Consider the following 19,294-nt stretch of genomic DNA (forward strand, 5'->3'; position numbering starts at 1 on the left):
CTAGTTTGGGAACTCCATTTTTTCAAGGGATTTCTATTTTCCCAAGAGAAATTAGTTTATTTTCCCTTGGAAAAATGAAAATCGCATGAGAAAATTGAGTTCCAAACTAGTCCTAAAACGAATTAAAAACAACTGAGATTTATTAGTTTGAGAACCTTGGGCAAGGTTACAACCCAACAATGTTGTTTAGAAATACTTGTCTCATACATGAGCTAGACTTGTGATCCTGTTTATACGAATGAGAACGATTCACATCCAATAACAATACGTAATCCAAAACACATCCAACAATAATATAGAGCCTGATTATAAATACACACAATAGAATAAACGACACAATCTTTAAATAAATTAATGAACTGCCAAGCGATAACTGCGCCACAAGCTTAAATTTATGCTCCGAGGAAAATACATCTAATCAACCATAAAAAGTAGGCACGCAGTACTAGCTAGATGGTGCCACCGTTGCAGCGCAGGACCTGCGCGTTGACCCAGTGGCCAGCATCACTAGCGAGGAAGCTGACGAGCGGCGCGATGTCCTCGGGCATGCCGAGCCGGCCCAGCGGCGCCTCGGCGATGTATCGCTCCATGTCATCCTCCGTCTTGCCGGTGTACATCATGGGTGTCCCCGTGGACCCTGGCGCCACCACGTTGGCCGTGATCCCCGTGCCGCGCAGCTCGCGCGCCAGGATCTTAGTCATCACCTCCACCGCGGCCTTGCTTGCTGCGTATGCCGAGTAGCCAGGGCGCAGAGACCCAACTCCCGACGAAGAGAACGTCACGATTCGGCCGCGGCCGTCACGCACCAGCCGCCTGGCCGCCTCGCGGCAGCACAGGAAGGTGCCCCGTGTGTTGACGCTGAAGGCGGCGTCGAACGTCGCCTCGCTGGTCTCCGCCAGCGGCGGGTAGGAGTAGTCCAGCACCGCCGCCAACGTTACCAGGATGTGGAGCTCCCCGCCGAAGGCTGCGGCGGCCGCGTCGAACAGCGCCTTCACGGCTGCCGCGTCGGACACGTCCGCCTCGACCGCGATGGCTCGCGGCTGCTGGCTCTCGCCGGGGTGCTCGGAGGAGTTGATGGCGGCTACCAGCGTCAGAGCAGGTGCCGGGTCGCCGATGTACCCCACCACGACGCGCGCGCCGAGCGACGACAGGTGCTTCGACACGGCCGAGCCGATGCCGCCGGCACCACCGGTGACAATGGCTACGCGGCCGTGGAGCATCATCGATGCCGTCGCGTCCGCCCCGCCATTATTTGACTTGGGTTCAGCCATATGGGGTTCGAACGTGTGAACCGTTTGCCTGGTGGAAATGAAGCTCTGGAACGCAGGCAATTTAACGGTGTACATTCAGACCGTGCCACCGACACGTCCATACAGTGTACAGTTATCCGCTCCGATGCACGTGATTTGGGCTTGTCGACTTCAATGCAACAATATTCCTGGTTGGTGATAGTGAATGAGGACAGCGGCTCATCATTGCACGGAAACTGGACATGTCGGGCAATTCCACTTCTAGGTCGATCTACGTAGGAGTGATTTCTAGTGGCGTGGCGTGATACACATCATACATTTCAGAATGGAAGATATATTTGGTATTTAAAAATTCCGCCGAAGATCTAGATTTTTTCCGTGGATGTCATCGGCATGTTAGAGTTCAGATCAGCCACAATAGTAAACCGATAAAGATCCAACGGTCACGCAATGTTCGATGGCTTCCTTAAAGGCGGTTGGACATAAGACTATGTCCGACGGCTTCCTACAACCGTCGGACATAAGATTCTACGTCTGACGGCTGTCAGACAGACCGTCATCAATAACCTTATATCCGATGGCCTGTGTGACAGCCGTCGAACATAATCTTATGTCTTATATCCGACAGCTGCCACACAGGCCATCGGATATAAGAGAGTTTAAGCCACGACGCCCAACCACGCCGTTTCATTTCACCCGTCACGAGCGCTTCACCGCCGATGCCAGCCCACCCCTTCACCGACGCCCACCACCGCCCTCGCCGGCGCCCGTGCCTACCGTCACCTCCAGCCCCAGCAGTCGCCCGTCCCGCCGTTTTCCGCCCCGCCACCGGCTCCCGCCACCGTAGGCGCCCGCTGACGGCCTTCTCGCTCCCATTGGCGCCCGCTCCGCCCCCACCGCCTCGCCGGCTCCAACGCCCATCCGCCCCTACATCGCCCGCACCGACCATCCTGATCTCGCCATCGGCTAAGTGAGTATTTTTTGCCTTGTACTATAATTTTGTAGATGCATATAAATTGTTTGCAAGTATTTATTTTTAGTATTAAATGATTTATTTGTAAATATTGTTTAGTTTGTTATGTTCGACAGCCGGAGTTTGTTTATGTAATTAAATTAGCTTGTTTTAATTCATTTAGTGGTGTCTAGATAATTTAAACTTTTAATTTATGAGGGTCATTATTATGCCCTTGGAAATAAGGTCATTTTATATGATTTAGGGTTCCGTGAAATGTTTTTCTATATAATATTGTACTGGTGTGGTTTATTAGTTTAACTACGTAATAATTTACGATGATTCTAGTTATTCGTAGTGTATCATAGATGTAGGGGCATGATTTACTTAACTAATGTCGTTAACATCTCGTATCTAGTATGGAGGAGGATCGTCGATGGATGTATGAACGTTGGAAGAAAAGAGGTGCTCTATCAAGTGAGTGGGTTGCCAAGACTGACGCGTTTTCTCGACCATGCTTTTGCTCGGTCAAAGACTAGAATCGATGTTAGGTGCCCTTGTAACAAGTGTCAGAACATTTATTTCCTTGACAGGAGGACTATGTTGATAGATCTTTGTAAGAACGGATATAAGCCAGGCTATGAGGTGTGGGTGCACCACGGTGAGAACCCACCTCCTCGTATTGTATCGGAAGTTCAGTCACATAAAGAGGGGGACTATGATAGGATGGAAGAGATGCTTGACCATGTATGCCATGAGCTTCTACCCGTCGATTCCAAGAACCCCTGTCAACCCTCCAATTATGATGATCCTCCTACACCTGAGGTTCAGAAGTTCTTTGAGCTCCTTAAAGCTACCGAAGAGCCATTGCACAAGCACACAAAAGTGACCGTCCTTTTCTTCATGACTCGACTTATGGCTATTAAGTCCAAGTTTGCATTCTCAAACAACTGCTATAAGAAGCTTCTGAACTTGATCAGTGATGTACTTCCGGAGAATCACAAGATGCCAAAGGACATGTACCAGTCCAAGAAGTTGCTCTCTGGTCTCAGTATGGACTACAAAAAAATCGATGTCTGTGACAATAACTGTATGCTTTTTTGGAAGGAGACCGCAAGTGAGAAGAAGTGTACAGTATGTGGTGAGCGTACATTCATCGAGGTTGAAAACGACGATGGTTTGACCGTGACGACCGAGGTAGCACGTAAACAGCTTCGTTACATGATTCTTATACCTCGGTTGAAATGGTTGTGAAAGTCGCCTAGAGGGGGTGGATAGGCGGAAACTGAAATTTACAACTTTAAACACACTACAAGTCAGGTTAGCGTTAGAACAAATGTCAAGTCTGGGAGAGGGGAAAACAAATCAACCAAGAAATAAAGCGAATGAACACGATGATTTATTTTACCGAGGTTCGGCTCCAAAGAACCTAGTCCCCGTTGAGGTGGTCACAAAGACCGGGTCTCTTTCAACCCTTTCCCTCTCTCAAACGGTAACTTAGACCGAGTGAGCTTTCTCCTTAATCAATCGGGTCACTTAGACCCTCACAAGGATGCCACACACTTGGTGTCTCTTGCTTTGATTACAAGTGTCTTGAGAACAAGAATGTGGAAGAAGAAAGCCAACCAAGCAAACAAGAGCAACAAAGAAACACAAGAACGGTCCTCTCACAAGTCCTAAAGCACTAGAATTGAATTGGGGACTTTGATCGGATCGGTGGCTTTGACTTGTGTCTTGGAGTGTTGCACTTTGCTCTTGTATTGAATGGAGAGTGATGAATGCTTGGATGGTTGGAGTGGAGGTGTTTGGGGGGGATTTATAGCCCTCAACCACCAAACAACCGTTGGGGAGGGCTGCTATCGATGGGCGCACCGGACAGTCCGGTGCGCCAGCCATGTCACCCAACCGTTAGGGTTCGGGCGCAGACGACCGTTGGAGCTTTGTCTTCTTGTGGCACCGGACAGGCACTGTTCACTGTCCGGTGCGCCTCTGGTGGCTGCTCTAACTTCTGCGCGCACTGTCTGCGCACTGTAGCGTTTGCAGGTGTACGTTGTAGTCGATTGTTGCGCTGGTAGTCGTTGCTCCGCTGGTGCACCGGACAGTCCGGTGGCACACCGGACAGTCCGGTGAATTATAGCGGAGCGCGGCCTTAGAAACATGAAGGTGAAGAGTTCGGAGTTGTACGGTCCTGGTGCACTAGACACTGTCCGGTGGCACACCGGACAGTCCGGTGCGCCAGACTAGGGCACCCTTCGGTTTCTTTTGCTCCTTTCTTTTTGAACCCTAACCTGATTTTTTTATTGGTTTGTGTTGAACCTATATGCACCTGTAAAATATATAATCTAGATCAAACTAGTTAGTCCAATTATTTGTGTTGGGCATTCAACCACCAAAATTATTTATAGGAAAAGGTTAAACCCTATTTCCCTTTCAATCTCCCCCTTTTTGGTGATTGATGCCAACACAAACCAAAGCAAATATATAAGTGCATAATTAAACTAGTTTGCATAAGGTAAGTTCATAGGTTACTTAGAATTAAACCAATTTTTACTTTTACTAGATATGTATGGTTGCTTTCTTTTATTTAACATTTTGGACCACACTTGCACCACTTGTTTTGTTTTTTGAATTTTTTTTGGAAAATCTTTTCAAAGTCTTTTTGCAAATAGTCAAAGGTATATGAATAAGATTTCGAGAAGCATTTTCAAGATTTGAAATTTTCTCCTCCTGTTTCAAATGCTTTTCCTTTGACTTAAACAAAACTGCCCCTGAATGAAATTCTCGTCTTAGTTTTCAAGAGGGTTTTAATAGATATCAATTGGAAATATATTGAGATGATACTTTTGACAATATACAAGTTGAAAATCAACATACCAATTTGAAATATATCAATTAAAAATTTTCGAAAGGTGGTGGTGCGGTCCTTTTGCTTTGGGCTAATACTCTCTCCCCCTTTGGCATGAATTGCCAAAAACAGAGACTTTGTGAGCCCTTTTAAACTTTCTCCCCATTGGTACAAGTAAATAAGAGTGAAGGATTATACCAATTTGGAGTGCGGAGTAACGACGAAGGATAAAAGATACCGGTAGAGTGGAGTGGAAGCCTTGTCTTCATCGAGTACTTCATTTCCCTTTCAATCTATGACTTAGTACAGAAATACACTTGAAAACACATTAGTCGTAGACATAAAAGAGATATGATCAAAGGTATATAAATGAGCTATGTGTGCAATGTTTCAATAAAAATTCTGAGAATCAAGAATGTTTAGCTTATTCCTAAGTTTGGTAAAGGTTTTCTCATCTAATGGTTTGGTGAAGATATCAGCTAATTGTTCTTTGGTGCCAACATAAGCAATCTCGATATCCCCCCTTTGTTGGTGATCCCTCAAAAAGTGATAACGAATGTCTATGTGCTTAGTGCGGCTGTGTTCAACGGGATTATCCACCAAGCGGATTGCACTCCCATTGTCACATAGGAGAGGAACTTTGCTCAATTTGTAGTCATAGTCCCTGAGGGTTTGCCTCATCCAAAGTAATTGCGCATAGCAGTGGCCTGCGATAATGTACTCGGCTTCGGCGGTAGAAAGAGGTAATGAGTTTTGTTTCTTTGAAGCCCAAGACACCAGGGATCTCCCCAAAAATTGACAAGTCCCTGATGTGCTCTTCCTATCAATTTTACACCCTGCCCATTCGGCATCTGAATATCATATTAAATCAAAAGTGGATCCCTTGCGGTACCAAAGTCCAAACTTAGGAGTGTAAACTAAATATCTCATGATTCTTTTCACGGCCCTAAGGAGAACTTTCTTAGGATCAGCTTGGAACCTTGCACACATGCATATGGAAAGCATAATATCCGGTCGAGATGCACATAAATAGAGTAAAGATCCTATCATCGACCGGTATACCTTTTGATCTACGGACTTACCTCCCGTGTCGAGGTCGAGATGCCCATTAGTTCCCATGGGTGTCTTGATGGGCTTGGCATCCTTCATTCCAAACTTGTTGAGTTTGTCTTGAGTATACTTTGTTTGACTGATGAAGGTGCCTTCTTGGAGTTGTGTGACTTGAAATCCTAGGAAGTACTTCAACTCCCCCATCATTGACATCTCGAATTTTTGTATCATGATCCTACTAAACTCTTCACAAGTAGATTTGTTAGTAGACCCAAATATGATATCATCAACATAAATTTGGCATACAAACAAATCTTTTGCAACAGTTTTAGTAAAGACAGTAGGATCGGCTTTACCGACTTTGAAACCATTAGTGAGTAGAAAGTCTCGCAGGCATTCATACCATGCTCTTGGTGCTTGCTTAAGCCCATAGAGCGCCTTTGAGAGCTTATAAACATGGTTAGGATACTCACTATCTTCAAAGTCGGGAGGTTGCTCAACATAGACCTCTTCCTTGATTGGTCCATTGAGGAAAGCACTTTTCACGTCCATTTGATAAAGTTTAAAGCCATGGTAAGTAGCATAGGCAAGTAATATACGAATTGACTCAAGCCTAGCTACGGGTGCATAAGTTTCACCAAAATCCAAACCTTCGACTTGTAAATATCCTTTGGCCACAAGTTGGGCTTTGTTCCTTGTCACCACACCATGCTCATCTTGTTTGTTGCGGAATACCCACTTGGTTCCTACAACATTTTGGTTAGGACGTGGAAGTAAATGTCATACCTCATTCCCTGTGAAGTTGTTGAGCTCCTCTTGCATTGCCAACACCCAATCCGAGTCTCTTAGTGCATCCTGTACCCTTTATGGCTCAATAAAGGACACAAAAGAGTAATGTTCACAAAAATGAGCGACTCGAGATCGAGTGGTTACCCCCTTATGAGTATCACCGAGAATCGAGTTCACGGGGTGATCTCTTTGAATCTCTTTGACCCTGAATTTCTTGATCATCTTCCTTGTCTTGATCAACTTCATCTCCCCCTTTATCATTGTCCTCCTCTTGAGGTGGCTCATCCTCTTGATCTTCATCTTCATTGTCATGAGCCTGATCCTCATCTTGAGTTGGTGGAGATGCTTGATTGGAAGATGACGGTTGATCTTGTGCTTGTGTGGGCTCTTCGGATTCCTTAGGACACACATCCCCAATGGAATTGTTCCTTAGTGAGACGCACAGAGCCTCTTCATCATCTAGCTCATCAAGATCAACTTGCTCCACTTGGGAGCCATTAGTCTCATCAAACACAATGTCACAAGAAACCTCAACTAATCCAGTGGATTTGTTGAAGACTCTATATGCCCTTGTGTTTGAGTCATAACCAAGTAAAAAGCCTTCTACATCCTTTGGAGCAAATTTAGATTTTCTACCTCTATTAACAAGAATAAAGCATTTGCTACCAAAGACTCTAAAATATGAAACATTGGGCTTTTTACCGGTGAGGAGTTCATAAGATGTCTTCTTGAGGATTCGGTGAAGGTAGAGCCGGTTGATGTTGTAGCAAGCGGTGTTAATCGCCTCAGCCCAAAATTGGTACGGAGTCTTGTATTCATCAATCATGGTCCTTGCCATGTCCAGTAGAGTTCTATTCTTCCTCTCCACTACACCATTTTGTTGAGGTGTGTAGGGAGAAGAGAACTCATGCTTGGTGCCCTCATCCTCAAGAAAGCCTTCAATTTGAGAGTTCTTGAACTCCATCCCATTGTCGCTTGTTATTTTCTTGATCCTTAATCCGAACTCATTTTGAGCCCGTCTCAAGAATCCCTTTAAAGTCTCTTGGGTTTGTGATTTTTCCTGCAAAAAGAATACCCAAGTGAAGCGAGAATAGTCATCCACAATTACAAGACAATACTTACTCCCGCCGATGCTTATGTAGGCAATCGGGGCGAATAAATCCATGTGGAGTAGCTCAAGCGGCCTGTCAGTTGTCATGATGTTCTTGTGTGGATGTTGGGTACCAACTTGCTTTCCTGCTTGACATGCGCTACAAACCCTGTCTTTCTCAAAATGAACATTTGTTATTACCAAAATGTGTTCTCCCTTTAGAAGCTTATGAAGATTCTTCATCCCAACATGGGCTAGTCGGTGATGCCAGAGCCAACCCATATTAGTCTTAGCAATTAAGCAAGTATCGAGTTCAGCTTTGTTAAAATCAACTAAGTATAGCTGACCCTCTAATACTCCTTTAAATGCTACTGAATCATCACTTCTTCTAAACACAGTAACACCTACATCTGTGAATAGACAGTTGTAGCCCATTTTGCATAATTGAGAAACTGAAAGCAAGTTGTAATCTAAAGAATCTACAAGAAAAACATTGGAAATAGAATGGTCAGGTGATATAGCAATTTTACCAAGTCCTTTGACCAAACCTTGATTTCCATCCCCGAATGTGATAGCTCGTTGGGGATCTTCATTTTTCTCTTAGGTGGAGAACATTCTTTTCTCCCCAGTCATGTAGTTTGTGCACCCGCTATCAATAATCCAACTTGAGCCCCCGGATGCATAAACCTACAAAACAATTTAGGCCTTGTTCTTAGGTACCCAAACTGTCTTGGGTCCTTTCACATTAGAAACAAGCACCTTGGGTACCCAAACACAAGTCTTTGACCCCTTGTGTTTGCCCCCAACATATTTGTCAACTACTTTGTCTAATTTGTTAGTAAGCACATAAGATGCATCAAAAGTCTTAAATGAAATGTTAGGTTCATTTGATGCTGTAGGAGTTTTCTTTTTAGGCAATTTAGCATGGGTTGATTGCCTAGAGCTAGAAGCCTCATTCTTATACATAAATGCATGGTGAGAAACAGAATGAGTTTTCTTAGCATGAATTCTCCTAATTTTGTGTTTGGGATAACCAGCAGGATATAAAATATAGCCCTTGTTATCCTGAACCATGGGAGCCTTGCCTTTAACAAAATTAGACAATCTTTTAGGGCCATTAAGCTTGACATTGCTTCCCTGTTGGAAACCAATGCCATCCTTAATACCAGGGTGTCTCCCACTATAGAGCATGCTTCTAGCAAATTTAAATTTTTCATTTTCAATTTCATGCTCATTGATTTTTGCAGTTAGTTGATCTATATGATCATTTTGTTGTTTATTTAAAGCAAGGTGATCATGAATAGCATCAACATTAACATCTCTACATCTAGTACAAATAGAAACATGGTCAACATTAGGTGTAGAGGGTTTGCAAGATTTTAATTCTTCTATCTTAGCATTTAAAATTGCATTCTCATCTCTAAGACAGGAAATAGAATCATTGCAAACATTTAAATCCTTAGCCTTGGAAAATTAAGCTAGCATTTTCAGTCCTAAGGCAAGAAATAGATTCATTCAATTTATCAATCTTAGCAATTAAACTAGCATTTTCTTTTCTAAGATTGGTAATTGAATCATAGCATATGCTAAGCTCCTTAGTCAAGTTTTCATTCTTCTCTACTTCCTGAGCATAAGCATTTTTCACCTTAACATGCTTTTTATTTTCCTTAATAAGGAATTCCTCTTGACTATCCAAGAGTTCATCCTTCTCATGAATAGCTCCAATCAATTCATTCAATGTTTCCTTTTGTTGCATGTTAAGGTTGGTAAAAAGGGTAAGTAGATAATCTTCATCATCACTAGAACTACTCTCATCACTAAATGTAGTATACTTGGGGGTGGTTCTAGATTGTGCCTTCTTCTTTTTGCCGTCCTTTGCCACGAAGCACGTGTGGCTGACTTTGGGAAAGAGGAGGCCCTTGTTGACGGCGATGTTGGCGGCATCCTCGTCGGAGGAGGAGTCGGTGGAGCTCACATCGGAGTCCCATTCTCGACACACATGGGCATCGCCACCCTTCTTCTTGTAATATCTTTTCTTCTCCTTCTTCTTTCCCCTCTTGTCGTCGCCCCTGTCACTATCACTAGACATAGGACATTTAGCAATGAAATGACCAGGCTTACCACACTTGTAGCACACCCTCTTGGAGCGGGGTTTGTAGTCCTTCCCCCTCCTTTGCTTGAGGATTTGGCGAAAGCTCTTTATGATGAGCGCCATCTCCTCATTGTCGAGCCTGGAGGCGTCGATGGTGAGCCTACTTGATGTGGACTCTTCTTTCTTCTCTTCCGTCATTTTGAATGCGACGGGTTGCACCTCGGGTGTGGAGGTGTCGCCTTGCTCCAAGTCAATGATGTGTTTGGAGCCTTTCATCATTAGTTCAAAGCCCACAAACTTTCCTATCACTTCCTCGGGAGACATTAGCTTGTATCTAGGATCACCAAGTATTAATTGAACTTGAGTGGGATTACGAAATACGAGGGATCTTAGAATAACCTTGACCATTTCATGGTTATCCCACTTGGTGCTCCCAAGGTTGCGCACTTGATTGACCAAGGTCTTGAGCCGGTTGTACATTGCTTGTGGCTCCTCTCCGTGGTTGAGGATGAATCGATCGAGCTCCCCCTCGATCGTCTCCCACTTGGTGATCTTGGTCACCTCATCCCCTTCATGCGCGGTCTTTAGGACATCCCAAATCTCCTTGGCACTTTTTAGCCCTTGCACCTTATTATACTCCTCTCGACACAAGGAGGCGATGAGTATTGTAGTTGCTTGGGAGTCAAAATGCCGTATTTGGGCAACCTCGTCTGAATCGTAATCTTCGTCCCCCACATTTGGTACCTGCGCTCCAAACTCAACAATGTCCCATATGCTAGCGTGGAGTGAGGTTAGATGATGCCTCATTTTATCACTTCACATAGAATAATCTTCGCCATCAAAACATGGTGGCTTGCCTAATGGAACGGAAAGTAATCGAGTGCGCTTAGAAATACGGGAGTAACGAAGTAGCATCTTACTATACTTCTTGAGGTCATGGCGCTTAGAAGTGACGGACGGCACGTTGGAGCCGGATGTGGAGGGCGACGAAGAATCGATCTCATAGTAAGGAAGTTCCTTAAGTTTGGAGGAGTTCAATGTGAACTGATAACCTATAAATAACCATGTATCTCCTTTGCTTTCGTGCTAGCCTTCCTTAATCTCGAGGACGAGTTTCTTTTTAAGAGGGGTAGATTTGTAACACTATAAAAATCATAAAATAAAAATAATGCATTTAGTTATTAATATTAATTATGGTAATGAATTTTTTAAGTGTTTTTTATTTATTTGCATTTGTAATGATTTTTGATTGCTCATAATTGATTTTGAATATTGAATATCATTTCTTCTTAAATGAAAAACTAAATAAATAATATAATAATTATTGGTCCAAAAATGAATATTTTATTTATAAATACTTTTGGTTTAATCATTATGATTTTTAGGGTTATTTAAAAATATATTTCGAATTTAGAAAAAGGAAATAGAAAAAAAGAGAAAAAGAAAAAACTAAAACCTAACCTAACTAATGGCCCAAGGCCCATTAGGCCGCGTGCCCCTGCTGCCCTAACCCTAGCGGCCGCCGCCCTTGGCTCCCCTGCTAGCCGCCGCCAGGATCCTCCTTCTCCCCTCCCCTTCTCTCTCCCAAGAGCCGCCAGGAGGACCACCCACCCCCGACCAGGCCGAGCCCCAGCTCGACGCGCCGTGCCCCTTCACCAAGGACGCCGCCGCGCCCAGCCCCGCGGCCATCCCGCGCTCAGCCGCCCTCCCCCGCGCAGGCGCCCAACAACCCGAGCTCCCCTTCCCCCGCCGAGCAGCAGAGCCGACCCGCCCGGCCACCCCGAGCCCTGGCGCAGCCGACCGCGCCGACCCACCCGAGCGCGCCAGGCCTCGCCCGTAGCCGACCGACCGAGCAGGACCGACCACCCCGGAACGCGCCAACCAACCGCGCCCAAGACCCCGACCGCGCCCGAAGCACGCCACCAGCCGAAGTGCCGCCCACGACCGAAGTCCGAAGTACCGCGCGCCGTCAGCTCTCCCTCGACGCTATGAACTTCAATGCACCCATTTCCTCTCCCTCATTGAAGCTCCATTGATGGCCATCAATGGAATTCATGGCCGCCTCTCCCAACCCCGGCGCCCTCTCCTCTCCCTCTCGCTCCTTTATAAATTGGACGCCGAGCCCTCTCTTTCCCTACCCCAAGCTCGCTCCCTCCTCTCGGTTCTCTCTCCCTCGTCGTTCACCGCCGTGAAGTTCGTCACCGGACCGTCCGCGCCCGTTTGTCATTCAACGGAGCTCCCGTGCCTACGCGCTGTCTGTCGATCGCCATCCATTCTAGAGTCCGTGGAACCTCACCGGAGTTCGTACCTCGCCGCTCCCTACTCGATCGACCACACCCCCTCGTCCACGTTCATCCCTGCACATGAGCAAGAATCCAAGGTTGAAAACAACCCTAAATGTTGATTTATGTTTTAAATCACGTTTTAAATTAATTTATGAATTATTGTTGTAATATGGAGATGACGCGATTTGGCGATTCACGTATATGATTTTAGATATTTCGATGTATACGTGTAACCAAAATCGAACCCCGCGATACTACTTTGAATATGCGTATAATTTTATAATTCTAAAAATGAACACGGTCACTATTCACTAACTCAGTGATTTTCATACTAGAAATATTTATAATTGATTTCGCTTTAGTGTTTGGAGCGATAATCAGTTAGTATTGATTGTAGTGATATAAGAAATTGAAATAGGTATTGAGCCACGTATTTCCGATCAAATGAATATATAAATTTCACAAGTCATGATAAATGTATTCATAAGTATGGCACTTAAATACTTAGAATTAGCAAGATATTTATTTATGTCATAATAACCATGAATATGTTATTAAAAGTCACATTTAGTAATTTACAATTAATTCTTAGTAAATTAATGTCAGAATAATTATAAATAAACAATTTTTAGTATACGTATAAATTCTATTTAGAAAAGAAAGGAGAAAACCGAAAGAATAGAATTTTAGCATAATGTTAAAATGACTTAATTAGACACTCATACTTTCCTAATAAAGAAAATGATAGTTATGTTGTTTGTTGGGGACTTGTTCTCAAATGCTATGAATCAAGAACAAGGCAACACAAAGTTTTAAATGTTAAAGTCCTTCGTCCTTCGAAGCATTATTTAAGTAGGACGTAGGTCATGTAGGACGTACCTTCATGATCACGGTTATAAGATAATGAAAGATAAAACATATGAAACATGAAGGATAACATGAATAAACACATAATATCATTATACAAACTTGAATATTTAAATATGACATTTAAGTACATTTATACCTTCGGCTTGACAGAAGGCAAAAAATCTGAGTATTGCGCGTGAGCGATTACAGGATAGCGTGAACAGTACAGGGGTACTGTTCATCTATTTATAGGCACAGGATACAGCCTGTGAGAAATTACATTCATACCCCTTACAAAGGTTTACAATCGTAATACAAGTTATCATGGGCTGGTTGGTCATTTCATCTTTAAGTCGGTGCATTTGGAAATGTACTCCGAAGCCTTCTAATTGATAGCTTCGGCTTTGTGTCAATCTTTCGAAGGTGTTTCTTCTTATGGGACCTTCGGCGTCGAAGCTGACCCCCAACAGTAGCCCCTTCACGGTGCCAGATTGTTTTTCATAACGAGCTTGACCCGTGAAAAACTCTCTCAGGCTTCAGATTGCCGAAGGTCCAAAAAACACCTTCCCTGAGCTCGTTGCCGACAAATGGTTAAAATTTTCCGAGTGAAAGATGGTCCCACCATGCAACAGGTACGCGCGATCTGGCGATCCAGCTTCTCGAGTACTATGATCCACCGTTCAGCGAGTGTGGGTGACTGTTCAGCGGGTGCGAGCAGTTTGACGATTCACCTTCCCACCTGCAGCACTATATAAACAGACAGGTAGGTGTGAAGTTACCACAACATTTACTGCTATTGCATCGTTGTGCTGCCAAAAAATTTGACCACAGCCGAAGCTTGCTCACTGCATTCTCAACCGAACGGTCATTTTGCTCTAGCTTCGTGACAAGAGGGAGCTTCGGCAAAGATAGAAAATTTTCAACCTCGTCAAAAGCAAGAAATTCAACATCAAATGGCCAAGGTGCGCTCAACAGCTAGGGTTACTCGCGACGGGGAGGAAGCCGAAGCTGCTGAAACTGCTCCGATCTCCGAAGTTATGAGGCAGTCGAGATTGATTATGACTGAAGGCGCTTCTAATGAAGAAGCACCCACTGCTGAAGCCGAGCAGGCAGATATTGAAGAGGGTGATGTTGGTGAGGGCGAGATTGTAGCATCATTATGCCATCGAAGCCTAGCCATTTGGATTTTGGGAAATCGACTGTGTCTGAAGCTGATATGACTATGATGACAAAGCTAGGCTACTTCAGAGAAGTCGAGAAGGGGTTGATTTGCTTTGGCGGTGAAGAGACGTACTACCCCAAAACTAGAAAATGATGAAGTTGTAGTTTTTAAGAGCTTCTTCAAAGCAGGGTTGAGATTTCCTCTGCACGGAATGATAGCAGACGCCTTGGAAAATTTTGGGATTTACCTTCATCAGCTGACCCCTAACGCCATTGTTAGGCTCAGCGTGTACATCTGGGCTTTCCGAAGCCAAGCGGTAGAGCCGCTCGCCGAAGCATTCTGCCGAGTACATGAACTTCACTATCAAACGAAGGCTAGAGAAGACGGATTGCATGAGAACTTCGGTTGCTATAATTTTGCTTATCAGAAGGATATGAAGACACCGGTGGTCAGCTATCGCACTAAATGGCCGACCGGTTGGAAATCTGAATGGTTCTATGTTAAAGTTGATGATAAAAAGGAGAAGCTAGTTCAGAGCCCGCTAGAGCTGACCATCGGGCTGACTAGGCCTCAGTGCAACATGACGCTGGGGGATCCATGCCGAGATGCTGTGTACGAGTTTAGAATTGTGTCTGAACATATTGGAACTAGGGATCTAGTTCAGGAATACCTAGCCAACAGAGTATTCCCAACGCTGAGGGAGTGGGGTATACCGAAGCTTGAAGAAGAGAAGAAGAAGAATGAACTCGTTCGGCTTCCCTATGATTTTAAGTTCAAAAAACAGTTCAATGTGTGAAATGCTGAGAAGAAGAAGAATGAACTCTTGTGTAAACATTTATAAAGAATATTGTAATTTTAAGAATTAGATTCTACTCTATAAATTTTGTCCATACCTTGTAATATATTTTTACCTTTCCATCAATGTGTGAAATGCTTCGATGTGAATGAAACTTGTACTTTTTGAGCCGAAGGCGAAAAACACCTTCCCTTCTTTTCGTACAAAATGAAGCATGATTCTGCTTTCGAAGCTACATTCTTAGAGCCGAAACAACTTTCTGTATCTGTATGATATGATGATGATGATGATCCTATGTATGTCTAAATGAATGTTTATGTATGCAATATATGATGTAATGTATCGTACAAACGAATGCCCAAAAACACACATTTGAAGTTTCATCCACAACCTTCATTTCCTAAGGAATGATTGAAATCTCTTTGCCGTTTATTTTTTGGCTGCACCGTTTATTTTTTGGTGTAAGTTCTGCATTCCCTAAGGAACGTCTTTTGAAATTCTTCGCCTTCTATTTCGGCGGTATTCGCGTTGACTTTTCGCGCTTCGCCTTATATTTCAGCGGTATTTGGCTCTGCATTCCCTAAGGAATGACTTTTGAGCAGAGAACTTACACTGTGCTCCCTTAGGAACGGCTTTTCGTAGTTTCGTTATGCTCTGCATCCCCTTAGGGACATCTATCGAGCTTCTCCCTGTGTCCTCTTTTTCTCTACACTCGATGGTGCATGCTCAGATTTTACATTTACATATTTTGGGGGATTTTGCTCTCGTGGAGCTGAATAAGAAAGGAAAAGATTACAAACTATGGCCCCATTAAAAACCTTTCTCCCCTTTGGAAAGGAAAAGGGTGCCATAGAAAAATAGAAAAAGATTACATGAATCTACACATAATACAGTCGAAGCTCATCCGCATTCCAAGACCTAGGAATATCATTGCCATCCATATCTTTCAGTCTGTAAGAACCGGGCCTTGTCGAAGATACGACCAGAAAAGGTCCTTCCCACTTCAGATGCAGTTTGCCTACTTTGTCCGGATTGGCCACTCTCCGAAGCACCAGATGCCCTGGCTTGATATTTTTCAGTCGGACTTTTCTGTCGCGCCATTTTATTATTTTGGCTTGATATTTATTAATATTTTCCACAGCCTGAAGTCTGACCCCTTCTATAGTGTCTGTTGCCACATGATAATCAGCTTCATCTTCAGTCAGAGCTGTTGTTCTTATTGACCCCGTTTTAGCTTCTTCTGGCGTTATAGCTTCATCACCAAATAATAGCTTAAATGGCGTAAAACATGTTGATCTTGATACAGTTGTATTGTGGCTCCACACCACTTTAATCAACTCTTCTGGCCACTTTCCTCTGGGCTGATTAAAAATTAACTTCATTATTTCTGTCATTATAATACCATTTGCTCTTTCGACAAGTCCATTTGATTTTGGATGCCTGACTGATGCAAAATGAATCTTCGTACTAATTTGATCATAGAATTCCTTGAAGGTTTTGGCATCAAACTGTGTTCCATTGTCCACAGTTATAGCCTTTGGTACGCCGAAGCGACAAACAATGTTTTGCCAAAAGAATTTCTGGACTGTGACCGAAGTTATTGTGGCCAAAGGCTTCGCTTCAATCCACTTGGAAAAATATTTTACAGCCACCACAACATATCTTAAATTGCCTTGTGCTGGTGGGAGTGGACCTAACAAATCCAGGCCCCATCTTTGCAATGGCCAAGTTGGTTGTATTAGTTGGGTTAATGACGAAGGTTGTTTCTGGTCTCTTGCGCATTTTTGGCAATTTTCACACTTTTGAACTAGATCAGTTGCATCCGAAGCTGCCTTCGGCCAATAAAATCCTTGTCTGAAGACCTTCCCCAGCAAAGGTCTAGATCCAATGTGAGATCCACACAATCCTGCATGTATTTCCTTCATCAGCTCTATACCTTCGGTTCTGGATAGACACTTAAGAAGTGGAGAGCAGACTCCATGTTTGTATAACTCCCCTTCTATTATTATATATGGTCTTGTTCTTGCCTCCATTCTCTTATTATAAGCTTTGTCATCTGAAAGGCAGTTACCTTGGAGAAAAGATATAATCTCAGTCCTCTAGTCTTCACTATGAACAGGAGATATATTAAGCACTGCTCTTTCAAGAAGGTCCACCGAAGGTGCTCTTATTGTCTCGAAGAATACTTCCAAAGGTAGAGGCAGCCCCGGTGCTGCTGACTTGGCTAGCAGATCGGCATCTCATTTTCTCCTCGTGGAATACTTTTGACCGAAAACCCTTCGAAAGAAGCCTCAAGCCTTCGAACTGTATCCAGGTATTTCTCAAGCTTCGGGTCTCTTGCCCTACAACTCTTGTCAACATGACCAAAAATAACTTGGGAATCAGTTTTAAGGACCGCCCTTCTTATCCCCATTGCCTTTAACTTCCGAAGCCCCAAAATTAAAGCTTCGTATTCAGCAATATTATTTGTGCAGCTCAAATCAAGTTTTACTGCATAACATGTTCTGACCTTAGAAGGTGCAACTAAAACAGCAGCCGCACCTGCTCCGAAGGTTCCCCAGGAACCATCGCAGAATACTATCCAAGCTTCGGCATCTTTACTTGCTTCTTCTTCCTGAGCCCGTGGCGTCCAGTCAGCGATGAAGTCTGCTAACGCCTGGGACTGAATCGAGGATCTATGCACATAATCAATGCTGAATTCGTTGAGTTCCGCAGCCCATTTTCCAATCCTTCCAGTAGCTTCTCTGTTCCTCATAATATCCTTCAAAGGTTGTGATGAAGGAACAATTATATGGAATGCTTGAAAATAGTGCCGAAGCTTCCTGGAGGCCATTAAGACAGCATATAGCACCTTCTCCAATTCTGTATAATTTTTCTTTGATAAATTGAGGACTTCGGAGACAAAGTATACTGGGGCTTGCTTTTTGGTTTGTCCTTCGAGTTTCTCCTGCAAAAGCGCCGCACTTATTGCAGAATGCGAAGCTGCCACATACAATAGTAACGGAGCCCTTGGCGCAGGTGGAGTTAATGTTGTTAGATCAATCAGGTATTGCTTCAGCTCTTCGAAGGCTTTCTGTTGAGCTGGGCCCCACTGAAAGACTTCGGCTGACTTTAATATTTCAAAGAATGGCAGGTTTCTTTCTGCTGATCTGGATATAAATCTATTCAATGAAGCTAGTCGTCCGGCCAACCATTGGGACCCCTTCTTTGTACTTGGTGGTTCCATTCGAAGGATTGCTTCGATCTTGCTTGGGTTAGCTTCGATTCCCTTTGTTGATACCAGACAACCAAGGAACTTACCCTTCTTTACCCCAAAAACACATTTTTCTGGATTTAACTTCAAACCAGCTTGCCTGAAGTTGGAAAATGTCTCATGCAAATCAGCAATGTGATTTTCTTGTTTTGTGCTTTTGACTATTATATCATCAACATAGGTCAGTACATTCCTGCCAATTTGAGAATGAAGGACTTTGGCTGTCATTCTGCTGAAGCTTCCTCCAGCATTTTTAAGCCCCTCAGGCATCCGAAGATAGCAATATGTGCCACTGGGGGTTATGAAGCTGGTCTTCAGCTCATCTTCCTTCTTCATCAAGATTTGGTGGTAGCCTGAGTAACAATCTAGTAAACTCATAAGCTCTGACGAAGCTACTGCATCTACTAGAGAATCTATTCTTGGCAATGGGAACTCATCCTTTGGACAAGCCTTGTTAAGATCTGTAAAATCAATGCACATTCTGCATTTACCATTTGGCTTCTTCACCATAACAGTGTTGGCTAGCCACTCTGGGTATTTGACCTCTCTGATAACGCCAGCACTAAGAAGCCTCTTCACTTCGTTCCGAGCACCTTTAGCTTTGTCATCGGACATTTTCTGAAGCCTCTGCTTTCTTGGCCTAAAAGACGGGTCGACATTGAGTGAATGCTCAATGACATCTCTGTTGACACCACAAAGATCATTAGCTGACCAAGCAAACACATCTTTGTTGTTGAATAAAAACCTTATCAAGGTTTTCTCCTGCTCTTCAGATAACTGAGATCCCAGCAATACCTTCTGCTCTGCTATGTCTTCACATAGAAGCATAGGCTTCGGCTGATCAGCCGAGGCAGCCTTCTCTCTTCTGTACTTGTACTGCT

At 43.8% G+C, this 19,294-nt stretch overlaps 1 protein-coding gene across 1 annotated transcript; it reads right to left on the reverse strand.

The window, feature by feature from the left end:
- Positions 1-298: 298 nt before the first annotated feature.
- LOC100284513 (estradiol 17-beta-dehydrogenase 8) lies at positions 299-1,301 on the reverse strand. The gene has a single exon (NM_001157408.2). The coding sequence runs from the start codon at positions 1,269-1,271 to the stop codon at positions 450-452; it is 822 nt and encodes a 273-aa protein (NP_001150880.1). The 5' UTR covers positions 1,272-1,301; the 3' UTR covers positions 299-449.
- Positions 1,302-19,294: the final 17,993 nt, after the last annotated feature.

The sequence above is a fragment of the Zea mays genome, chromosome 7, assembly GCF_902167145.1.
Source record: "Zea mays cultivar B73 chromosome 7, Zm-B73-REFERENCE-NAM-5.0, whole genome shotgun sequence".
In the NCBI taxonomy this organism is placed as follows: domain Eukaryota; kingdom Viridiplantae; phylum Streptophyta; class Magnoliopsida; order Poales; family Poaceae; genus Zea; species Zea mays.